Here is a 12878-nt window from a genome sequence, read left to right on the forward strand (position 1 = left end):
GTTGATGGATTGTAGTGAATCTGAAGACGAATAAATAATATTTGAAAATCAAATCAAATTGAACATTTTTAATAGGGAAAAGATGACACCGGTATTTTGTTTTCGTGTACTAGGACAATTTTGAGTGGACGCGAGGGGTGTGTGTTTGTCAAAACTCCCACACCCCCTGGCGTAAATAATGAACGGTCTCTAATTGTAAGTGTTTGCGTCCCTTCAAAACAACAAGATTTTTCAAATTGAATTCTGTAATGACAGGTATTTCTCAACAATCGACCATGGCATAGTCTACGGGAAACCTAAGAATGACCTAATTCTTCCGTTTGCTGAAACATTACATTATGGGGAGGGAGGAGTAATAAGCCCGTTATGGCCTTCTATAGATTATTTAGCTTCCTTTTCGTTTACATAGTAGCAGTGGCGTAACTAGGGTTGGTAGCGCCCGGGGCAAGAAACAAAATTGGTGCCCATACCCCAAAAATTGGCGTCCCTACCCCCCCCTTGAAACAATTGCGCGTGGAGCGCACAGAATTTTGGACAAATAAGGCCTACCACTAATTGATTTTTGTTACTTGAAGTTGAACATCGGTCTTAAAATGTTCTTTCAATTGATTTTGCGCTGAAATGCGCGCGAAAATGTTGACTTTCATTGCTTGGAGGGGCGCAGAATCGATGCTGAATTGGTCAATTTTGCGCCCCCAAGGGTGGCGCCCGGGGCACGTTGCGCCCCCCCCCCCCCGCCTTCCCCTATAGTAGTAGCATGGTGTCAGCTTAAAGGTCCATTTAAATGGGCTTAGTCTAGAAGTTCATGCATTCCAATTTCATCAACGTTGGATCAAGTTCAGAGTGAAAGTCAGTAGGACTAAGACAATGTTATATCAAATTATCTTCGACAAAGGAGGTCTTCCTATAATCATATACCGTAAAACCTCGTCTACAAGCATAGAGTACTTTGATGAAAGCTAAATTAATACGAAACCGGCGTAAATATGCCAATTCAATAGATTGGATTTGCCGTTGTACTTTGCTTATACATTTGTATCGCTAATTTATTTGCTCAAATTCTATAATGTTATAAATGTGTCGATGGATGGCGTCTGGGTTAATTTAGATTTCATCGAAAGCACTCTATGCTTGTAGACGAGGTTTTACGGTATTCGCAAATAGACTTCAAAATGAAGAGTAAAATGGAGAAACATGCAGAGAGAGAACTTACCTATAAGCCGCGCGTTGTATTACTTACTGAAGACAATGATGAATGACTCTAGCCCGAGTTGTTGGTGAGATTCTCACCGTCTGCCGATGAACGAATAATCCTCTTTAAATTGATAAACGATAGCCATCTCCCGAGGGACATTAACACAAATAACAGTAGGGGCAATGTTCCCCCGGAAAGACCCCCGTTATTTAGACTGCGTGTGCAGCTCCGAATGACCCCTGAATTTTACCAAAATAGAGCGCTCAGAATTTTACAATTTCGGCTCTTTAAAAGACCATATCAATCCTGACATTGCTGTTCTTTTTTCAGGTGATTTTCAACCAGAAAGCCAAAAAAGACATTTGATTTTGGCCGTTCACAACTCCGAAAGACCCCTTTTTATCCGGTACGCCTTCAGCTCCCAGACCAAAATGATGTAGTCCCCCTCGGATCCATCTCAGGACAAGTTACATTACTGTTGTCTCGTAATAACACCCGGAAGTTCATCAGTTCTTTACCAATCTGTCGAGTCGAGGTAGGCATAGAGCCTATGGGTATCTTAGTACAAAATCGGGGAAGTGCCGCAAATAAAGTTTTATTTTCGGCATTTTGTTATGACCCTTCTTTCTAGGCCAATTTTGGTATTCTCAATGTTTTCTGAATACCGTATACCCCATGCAATATTGAATCACTTTAGCCAAAACAATTCCAAAAATAGTTAAAATAGGAAAAATAGCTAAATTTGGTCGATATTGGGGCTACTATTGACTTTTGGTATATCGATTGGTCAAAATGTCTTGTAAAGTTGGTACGGTATATTGATGAGTCCACTTTCAAATTCTCAGCGGCACACCCTATATACGTTAATGTGAATAAAATGGTTAGGAGAGAAGCTGATTACCCAGGTCGGAAATAACCCATAAGTTGACCGGCTAAGATGGGACATTGTGGGAATTTCCCTGGAGGGGGGGGGGGCATACAATTTATAATGATGCATTTGTCCATACAAAGCAATCAGATTCACAACTTTTTCTCTGTATATTCACCAGAATAATTTTATGACTAGTAAGGGGGCATCACACAGGATCACTCAAAGTCGGAAATTTTAAACATTATTTTGTATTGTATCTTTAAAAGTACGGTAATGATAATAAGAAGGCCTACATAAAAGTATACATTTTCAGAAAGGAAATGACACAAGGAATCCAACTATCACGGCAGATTTCTGCAAAAATGAGAAAAGCGCCGAAAAAAATGGCATGGAAAATCAATTTTGGCGCTTTTCTCAAAAAGTGCTCATTTTTGCAGAAATCTGCCGTGCTAGTTGAATTCCTTGCATCATTTCCTTTCTGAAAATGTATACTTTTATGTACTAATCATCATTACTTTTAAAGATACAATACAAAACAATGTCTAAAATTTCCCACTTCGAGTGATCCTGCGTGGCACCTTAATGTAAGAATATTAATGGCACATCATGTAATTTTCCCACAATAAGTCACATGCATGGTTACAAATTTTTTTCTGATAAGTATTAAATTTATTTGTGTTGAGCAACAATCAAGCTTTCTGATGATATGCCTTAGAAGTATAAAAGAAAAAGAAATGTATTTTACTTTTCTTTTTTGTAAATGTTCTTTAGACGGTTTCATTTAGGGCCTATTGAGAAACACCCAGCCAAGAAAACATCTTAAACCTCTGATATAAAATAAATTATAATTGGTTAAGGGGGCACTACACCTCTGGCCAATTTTGTGCCTATTTTGCATTTTTCTCAAAAATTATAGCGCATTGGTGACAATTAAGATATGTATATTATAGGGGCAAGGACTTACTGCACTGAAAATTCAGCAACTCAAGGCAAGTAGTTATTGGATTTATTGATCAAATATTGGTTTCCCCTCATTTTTGACTGTAACTCCACAACTGTTGTATGTGTTGAAATAAAATTTCCAATGCATTAGTTGTAGTCTTTGCCCCTATAATATACATATCTTACTTGTCACCAAAAGCGCTATAATTTTTGAGAAAAATGCAAAAAAATAGGCACAAATTGGCCAGGGGTGTAGTTCCCCCTTAATGACTCAAACCAGATATAGAATTAAGCTTATAAGTTTTATACCGCTATCGTGAAAAGTTTCTATGTGATGAAAAGAAACTGTTGACTTGCATGTTTCAAGTTACCGCGTGGGAAATTATCATATCTTCAATATGGTGAACACCGATAATATTTCACATTATTTTACTAGTGCAAATATAAGATAACATCACCCAATTATCTCTAAAGAGAATCATACTTGCTTTGCTTATGTGATAATCACAATAGCAAAGCACAGGCCTGCATGGTATTAGTCATCTTTTGTTTTACATAATTTGAAAATCGCAATAATACAAAATTATGTATTTGAATTACATTGAAATCACACATCAGTAAAATAATACAAAGATGATTTATGGAGGAGATGGCCAGATCTCGAGGCCATCAATTAAGGGGGTACTACACCCCTGTCCAATTTTTTTTTGCCTATTTTTGCATTTTTCTCAAAAATTATAGCGCATTGGTGACAAGTAAGATATGTATATTATATAGGGAAAGGACTAGGCCTACAATTACTGCACTGGAAACTTTTATTTCAGCACAGACAGAAGTTGTGGAATTGCAGTCAAAAATGAGGGAAAACCAATATTTGATCAATAAATCAATAACTACTTGCCTTGAGTTGCTGAATTTCCAGAGAAATAGTTGTAGTCCTTGCCCCTACAACATGCATATCTTAATTGTCACCAATGCACTATAATTTTTGAGAAAAATGCACAAAATTGGCCAGGGTGTAGTACCCCCTTAAGGCTAGCATTGACCATCCGGCATCCCCTATACTTGTTACAAAACTAATTTAAACATCAATTAAATAAAAATATACTTTTGATAGCTTTCAAAACACGAAATTAGATACAATTTTGAGTACTTTAATTTTATTGTTTAGGTAATTTCATATTAGTGGGCCGGTATGGTTCTAACTGAATGGTTAGTGAAGACTTTTTTGCTTGATACTTAATGTTGTTTCTTCTATTATGTCTATACAATTAGAAAATATGTAAAATTAAACGTTTTATTCCGCATTTGATGTTTTATTTGTGTATTTGCCCATTTAAATATTTAATAAATTCATGAATATTAAATGCCCGCATACACATTACGAACGACCCATATGTGGTAGGCCCTATTTACACGCGGTTATTTACTGTAAAACTGAATTACCATTTCACTGAAAATAAGATGTTAGTACCATTACATTGTATTTTGTTTATTTGTGCATGTGTGTGTTAAGGGAAGGGGTATGAACGTTTGGACAGTATTTATTGTGGGACAGAGCACATCAGACATATCGAATTGCATTCTGAATACGAAGAATATCCTTCTGATATCAAATAATTTTGATTTTTTGAAATTCGCAATGTAATACACATTTTATTGCAAATCCTTAAAAATTGATATTTTGATATTTAACAGTACTCAAAGTAAACTTAAAAATATCATTAGATTTATAAAATTTACTTCGAGGACTGTTATATATCAAAAAGTTGAAAAATATCAAATTTTTACAATTTGTCATAAAATTTGTATTATATCGTGATTTTCAAAAAATGAAAATTATTTGATATCAGAAAGACATGCTTCGTATTCAGAATGCAATTCGATACGTCTGATGTGCTCTCATGTCCCACAAAAAATACTGTCGAAACGCTCATTCCAGATCCCTTAAGTGTTACATCTTCCAATTTTTTAAATAGTAACTAGTCGTATTGTCCTGACAGATTGTGTTTTAAACACAATCTGCAATTCTTATAATGTAGTTACGGCAATAACTGTACAATGTTGGGCAACCCATGCAGTTGGCAGATATTTTACCGTAAAACATAGGCGTGCTTTCTTTCTTTTATGTATAGATTATTGGCATTCTACCGTACTTTAACGGCACACATCGACATCGCCTGGTTAATAATTACATTGTACAGCAGAGACACTAAAATGAGTAAACGGGATCGATACACGTGAATGTGCTATGCACGATTTGATATTCAGACGATAAATCTTTGGATACCGGGGTATAAAATGATGAATATATCCCGTATTTTTTTTATTCTATAGAAGCCATATTTGTTTCTTTGCACTTGAACATATGTGTTGAAATGATATGATAGTCGTTAGCTTGCGTATTGAAAAAGAAGCGTGCGTATTGAGCTCAAAAACTGACAAAAATTATGATTTTATATGTGCCGAACTATATAGCGCAGCGTAGGCTAGCTGCAATCACTCGTGGAGGCAGTCTAAAAGCAAATGACCTCATGGCGTAGGCCTATACATGCTCACTCACACACAGAGAGGTCAGTTACCAGGCTATTGTCAGTAGCCTTAGTCGGATGTCTAAAAAACTATTAAACAGGTCGGAATAAAATGGCCATTAGTGGCTGTGGATTCAACCTACCATGGCGATTTCTGCCATGAAGATATCGGGGCGATGACACTGTGCGGCATTGTACCGTATATATTGCTAATATACGGTGAAAATGATACTTGCAAAAACGTCGTTTTTAAGGTACCCCGGTATTCTACCGTAAAAAATACGGTCGAATTAGGCAATAGTAGGGATGGCTATGTTGCTTGACTCCCTATTACTTATACCATGAACGACTAGCGCCTCAATACCACTGCCGCTCTCACTTAGTTCAAGTCTTTCATTTTCGTCATCTTTTTCTTCTGTCGTCAATACGCAGTAATACACAAACAAAATACAAGACAGTAAGATCGCGGCGAGAGAACTCGGGCCTACTGCGATCACAATGGTTTGCCAGCGATTGAAGTATGAATCCTGTTGCTGGCGATGGCTTGTCATGCTGGAAGACGATATCGAAGTCTGTGTGCTGCTCGAAATTGGTGAAATTGTGACAGACTGCGTACTTGACGACGGTGAAGATGTAGAAGTCAGTGGCCATGCTAATGTAGGCGAAACCGTTGAATTCTGGGTGCTTGCTGCAGGATAAAAGCAGGAATTTAATTAGATCGTTAATAACAATGAGCACTGGGATGGAGCAACACTACAAAAATGACAATAATCTTGATTGGGATGCGTCCAGAAATATGCTAAAATACTCCCAAAAAGTCATGATTTTTTTTCTAAACTTTAAATATGTTCCAATTTTTGGAGTCAAAATGTTCATAAAAGTCACTGGAATGTGAAGGTATATAGGTCTATTAGCAGGCCCGTAACCAGGTTTTTTTTGGTGGTGGTGATGGGGGTGATATTGAAAAAAGAAGTGGACTTTTTTTCAAAATTTGGACCTTTTGGACTGGGGGCGGCGGATTTTGAAAATGTGGACTTTTTTTCAAAAATGTGGACTTTTTTGACCTAAAGGCATAAAAAAATCCCTATTTTCTCGCTCGCTACGCTCACAATTTTTTGGTTCAAAAAGGGGACTTTCTTGGGCATTTAATTTGGAGATTGGGGGCGGCCGCCCACCCCCCCCCCCCCCCACCGGTTACGGGCCTGCCTATATTAGTAAGAGAAGAATGCTAATGTTTCGTGACTCAATCTTGGCGTGCCTGAAGGTTACTGAACAAATTTGGCTTGGACTGCTCTCTGTGTCAGACATTTTTGGTAGGGTCAATTAAGGTCAAACAGGGTAAAATGAGAAATTATCCCAGTTCTTTCAAAAAGTATACCAAATTACTCACCTGGTCATAAGGAATCAAAAAAGGCATAGTTTGACCTATTTGCGACCTTTAATTATGGAGCTGTGGTCATGGTGGTAAACTTTATACAATTCAATCAGTTGTTGACAGTGAACCTATCTAGTGTGTTGTAAGCGTAGTTTCGTTTTTTATCAATAACGGGACTTATCAACTCTCAGTATCCTTCACAGTTGGAGCAAATGGGGTTTGCTTACCGAATTCTGCGCAATAACTTGGGCAATATGCTGTATCGTATTTGACGGTAATAGGCAAATCTATTGTTTCTCCTACTGCATATACAGCGTTCCAATGGCAACAGTTGCTTAGAGTAAACACCTTATTGTCGCTGCTAATGTCGATGACCACGTTAGCCTGCCAAAAAATACAATCAATGTTATAATAAGGTGTCGTGTGCTATATCAGTGTTATATAGATAAAGTAGTGTGCTATCAGCAATAGATACCTGAAAAGGTGTCATATTGCTGATATAGATGGTAGATGAAGTAGTGTGCATGCTATCAGCAGTAGATAGTTGATGAAGTAGTGTGCTATCAGCAGTAGATAGTAGATGAAGTACGGTAGTGTACTATCAGCAGTAGATAGTTGATGAAATAGTGTACTATCAGCAATATATAGCTGATGAAGTAATGTGCTATCAGCAGTGGATGGTTGATGAAGTAGTGCGCTATCAGCAGTAAATAGTTGACGAAGTAATGTGCTATCAGCAGTAGAGATATTAGCAATGGATAGCTGATGAAGTAGTGTGCTATCAGCAATAGATAGTAGATAAGGTAGTGTGCTATCAGCAGTATAGATAGTAGATGAAGTACGGTAGTGTACTATCAGCAGTAGATAGTAGATGAAGTAGTGTACTATCAGCAATATATAGTTGATGAAGTAATGTGCTATCAGCAGTAGATGGTTGATGAAGTAGTGTGCTATCAGCAGTGGATAGTTGATGAAGTAGTGTACTATAGACAGTTGATGAAGTAGTGTGCTATCAGCAGTATAGATAGTTGATAAAGTAGATGTCCTATCAGCAATGGATAGCTGATGAAGTAGTGTCCTATCAGCAGTGGATAGTTGATGAAGTAGTATGCTATCAGCAGTAGATAGTAGATGAAGTAGTGTACTATCAGCAATATATAGTTGATGAAGTAGTGTGCTATCAGCAGTGGATGGTTGATGAAGTAGTGTGCTATCAGCAGTGGATAGTTGATGAAGTTGTGTACTATAGACAGTTGATGAAGTAGTGTGCTATCAGCAGTATAGATAGTTGATAAAGTAACGTGCTATCAGCAATGGATAGTTGATGAAGTAGTGTCCTATCAGCAGTGGATAGTTGACGAAGTAGTGTACTATCAGCAGTAGATAGTCATTGAAGTACTGTGCTATCAGCAGTAGAGATATAGTTGACGAAGTAGTGTGCTATCAGCAGTGGACAATTGATGAAGTAGTGTACTATCAGCAGTAGCTAGTTGGTGACGTAGTGTGCTATCAGCAGTAGAGATATAGTTGATGAAGTAGTGTGCTATCAGCAGTAGATAGTTGATGAAGTAGTCTGATATTATTATATGTCAGCAGTAAATATTATTGATGAAGTAGTGTGCTATCTGTGCTATCAGCAGTAGATAGTTGATGAAGTACCGTAGTGTGCTATTTGCAGTAGATAATTAATGAAGTAGTGTGCCATCAGCAGTAAATAGTTGATGAAGCCCCGGTAGTGTACTATCAGCAATATACAGGGTGTCCCAGAATGATCTGTACCGGGAAAGATGGAATTTTTTTAGGTATGAAGGGCATGTTGAATGGTCATATTGTTTTGCATTTTAAGTTCTACATATATTTAGCTTTCTCAGATTTTTTAGATTTTAAAAATGGGACGTTTCTAGTAGAAGTTATAGCAGATTGCGTAAAAATGGTGAATTCTAAGTTTTGACAACGCAACCTATTTTGAAAATCTGTAACATTACTAACCGTTCAGCACAAAGTTATTTGGAAAAAGTGGTGCAGGTATTTTAGTTGTGCCCTGTTCATATTTCCACTAAATAGCCGATATTTATCTATTATTTATGACATTAAGAAGCAATCATTATATGGAATTACAGATTTGTGGCCTAATCCCATTCTCTCTTTGGCGGTAGTTTTTTTAAAACTGTATTTAAAAATATAGTTATTGTGGTGTGAGGTCCATGTCATTTGAAATGCTTGCAGAGATCGAACTGGTTGTGGTACAGGAAAGACGGCTCCTCAATTTACTGTACAGCAGCGTGGATTTCTTTCAAAAACTTACTGGCAAACCGGCAGCTATGTTGAGACGCAAAGAAGATTCATTAGACGATAGTGTATAACGTAAAGAAGTTTGACGAGCACGGAACTGTCAGGAATCGGCAGGGTGAAGCTTCAGGTGCTCGTAAGCATGGTTAGACTCTAAGAACTAGAGCGAACATTGTATCTGTCCGGCAAGCTTTAAGGCGCAACAGTAGTTGTCGTCGAAATGCTGTGCCAAACATCCCACGTTCTTCATTTAATCGTTTCGTGCCATTTTTCAAAGGTATGAGAGTCGTTTTTTCATCGATTTTACATTATTGCATGCCACGCCAAAACAAATAGAGGTAGCGTGCTGAAATTAACAGAATAAGTAGGAGACATGTCCAACATTATAATGCTGGTATCAAAAATAGATACACTGCCCGTCTTCTATTTTTAGTTATTTTTGCAAACACGGTACAAATCATTCTGGGACACCCTGTATATAGTTGATGAAGTAGTGTGCTATCAGCAGTAGATAGTTGATGAAATAGTGTGCTATCACTATCAGCAATAGATAGTTGATGAAGTAGTGTCATATCAGATAATAGTTGATGACGTAGTGCATACTATCTGCAGTAAACAGTTGATGAAGTATTGGTGCTTTTTCATGTTCAAGCCTAATGGTTAGCGCACATAGCATCAATACCTACCAGAGTAAATAGCGCCAGAGGCTCTGAAAATCTCATTTCTATCCTCCATCCATTGCTAATAGGCTCTACCACTGGTACTTGAACGAGTGCCGAAAATCCCCCTAAGTTAGATCCTCCCGACCAACGTGGTGCAGTTATCGTATATGTCGTACCGTTATCGCAAGCTGTAACAGGGGGATGATAATTTTCTTCTAGAACTGCTGTTGCATTCAAGGTGTCGACATCAGCAGTATCTCCTTCAATATTGATATATTTGTCTCCCAAAGACTCGATAACATACACGGAATCATAATCTTTGTTTTTAAAGTAATGTACTGTTGGAGTTGATTTGCCATCTTTGTAGCCTGACGCAGGATTCTGTATTGAAAAAAAAATGGAAAAGTGCATAAACTTTATCTTACAAGATTGTTCATTTAACGCATCACGAGTGTTCAGGGAAAATCCCATGTGCAATACACTCAATGGAAATTTGTCTTATTACACAGACACTCATAGGAACTACCCGCTTCAAATAAGCGAGGACAACTTAAAAAACACCATCTTGTTGATATACTTGCCTCGATTTTCATTATTTAAATCAATAAATTATTGAAAAATAACACTTTGATGGTATGCAATAGTTCATTCTACAAATCATAATTATACGTGCTTGATTTATTGTTGTTAATGAGTCATGTACGTTTCACAAAAGTTTTGTTGTTTCAGCCCTCTTTACAACATCTTTACAACCTCTTCAAGAACGACATGACCTACAAAAGTATATCTGTGATATTTGAATTCTTCTACACACTCGCTATGTAATGATCAATGCAATTTTTGCCAAAGCTCGCTACCATTTGCAAGATGATGTGAACTACTAAATCGCAACAGTTTAAAATAGTTGCTAACCTTAAACATGAAAAACAGTTGAAATTATAATATTTAGCCCACCCATCAAAGATAACCTTTTTGTTTTGTTGTCTTTGTTTATTTTTGTTTGTTATTATTTTTTATTTGGCTTTTATTTTGCTCGACTTGATACAATTATAGTCAAAGTAACTCGATTTTTTTTTTTTTTTTTCAAAGCTGGAAATTTTTATATTCCAAGGCAGTTGTTGCAACTTATTCAACCAGCTAAAAACTTACTGAATGATTGGGTTATTCCAGAAAATAGGTGCACACCCCCTATAGAGGAGTAACTTTTCAATCTTAGAAATGTCGGATTTCCAAGTCTGCTTTCTGAAAACGACTGGAATTCCAGTTGCCAATCATTTACTGGAAAAAGCTTGGAAATCCAATCAAATGCAGGAAAAATCACGGAAATGTTGAAAATGAGCTCTCAAATTGCGGATTTCTGATTTTGAACTATTTTTCTGCCGGATTTTTTGCCTTTGGGCACTTTAAAAGTCAGGATTTCCAACAGTCACGACTGGACAAAAAGTCCGGATATCTGAACTCCTCTATAGGGGGTGTGCATCTATTTTCTGAAATAGCCCATTGAATGATAAACCTACCGATATAATCGTCACATTTTGATTAAACGTAACCTCTATCTCCCATCCTCCGCAGATATTTATAGGAAGCACGTCAGGATCTTCTACTTTAAGTTGTCCCCAGAATACAGGTGGACTTCTGGTCACGTCTGTTGATAATATCGTGAATGTAAGGGGCCAAGAAGATGTCACCTCTTCTGACGAAGATGACGCCACAATCGCGGCCACATTATCTGCAGAATATGAAAGAAATAATTATTACTGCATGTCATGATTCCATCAAAATCGTGTCAATGTTCTTATAGATGTACGTATAGCCTGGGTGCCGAGTCCTATCATTTTGCTGAACCATGAAATGGTATCAGCCTAACTTATCTAACTTACATTCTCACTCGCTTTTTGTCTGAAATGGGCATTAGGCCTACCTTTAAATGCCAAAAAGGTATGACCACCCGGGTGGTGTCAAATGAAAGAAAAAAAAAAGTAAAGAATAAATTATAATAAAAATGTTTTCCTCACCGGGATGACACTCCTCATATAAGACCCGGGTCAATAGTCCTATTTTGGGTCATTTTCATATATATCGAAATATATCGTGGTGTCAAATAAAAGAGTAAGAAAGTAAAGAATATAATGAAAATATAATCCCCACCGGGGTTGACACTCCTCATGTCCGAAACATGTAAATAGTGGTACATGGTATACCCGGTACAATATACTGCCAACGCTCCATGGCTCAGCTATGGTGCGGTAACCGCTCTAGCTTTTTTATCTGATCCAGATATACTTACTTACTCACCAAACAGAAAAACGTTTTTAATATTTTTGGTTTTGGTTTTGGTAAAAACGTTTTAATAACATTAAATGTCGGGTTTTATATAGACCATGGAAACGTTTTAAAACGCTTTCTTTCAAAACACACCGTAACGACATTTTAAAAATGTTGTCAAAATGTCATTATAAAACATTTCTTGCACACATTTTACCAAATATTTTGTCAACACTTGAAAAGTTATTCATTGGTATAGTAGAACACCAACGCTGTCACATTCGGAGCCTATTTCACCCTTTTTATGATGAGCATTCCATTGTAGTTTACAGCTCAACTTACCGTATTTTGCCTAACCAGACAGTCCATGCCAAAATTGTTACTACACCTTTACATTTCATCGAATCTCTTTTTGATGTCTGTCATTTTGAACATCACACTTGAAAGATGTATGCTATGTAGAAACTTTATTTTGCAATTTCATAATTTGCATATTATTAGCATATTTGCAAGAAAAACATGAAAATCAATAAATACCTATATTTTTCACAATTTCAATATTTTATTAGAAATTATGCATGTAGGCCGTTTGTTATGACTTGATGAATGAAGTTGTTAAAACAGATTTTGATATTTTTGCTTATTTTTCCTTTTTGCCCCAAAATGTGTAAAAATCAACATTTTTGGATGACCTATATTTTCTTTGAATATTTATCAAATTTCTTAATTTAGGTATAATACAGTGCAG

At 36.8% G+C, this 12878-nt stretch overlaps 1 protein-coding gene across 1 annotated transcript; it reads right to left on the minus strand.

Moving 5' to 3' along the window:
- Positions 1 to 5774: 5774 nt before the first annotated feature.
- On the minus strand, positions 5775 to 12094 carry LOC140161790 (uncharacterized). The gene is made up of 5 exons (XM_072185088.1): positions 12088 to 12094; positions 11383 to 11594; positions 9890 to 10246; positions 7142 to 7298; positions 5775 to 6227 (listed from the first exon to the last, which is right to left on the minus strand). Exons 1-5 carry the CDS (start codon positions 12092 to 12094, stop codon positions 5830 to 5832), a joined length of 1131 nt encoding a protein of 376 aa, XP_072041189.1. The 3' UTR covers positions 5775 to 5829.
- Between the last annotated feature and the right edge of the window lie 784 nt (positions 12095 to 12878).

Source organism: Amphiura filiformis, chromosome 10 (genome assembly GCF_039555335.1).
Source record: "Amphiura filiformis chromosome 10, Afil_fr2py, whole genome shotgun sequence".
NCBI lineage: Eukaryota > Metazoa > Echinodermata > Ophiuroidea > Amphilepidida > Amphiuridae > Amphiura > Amphiura filiformis.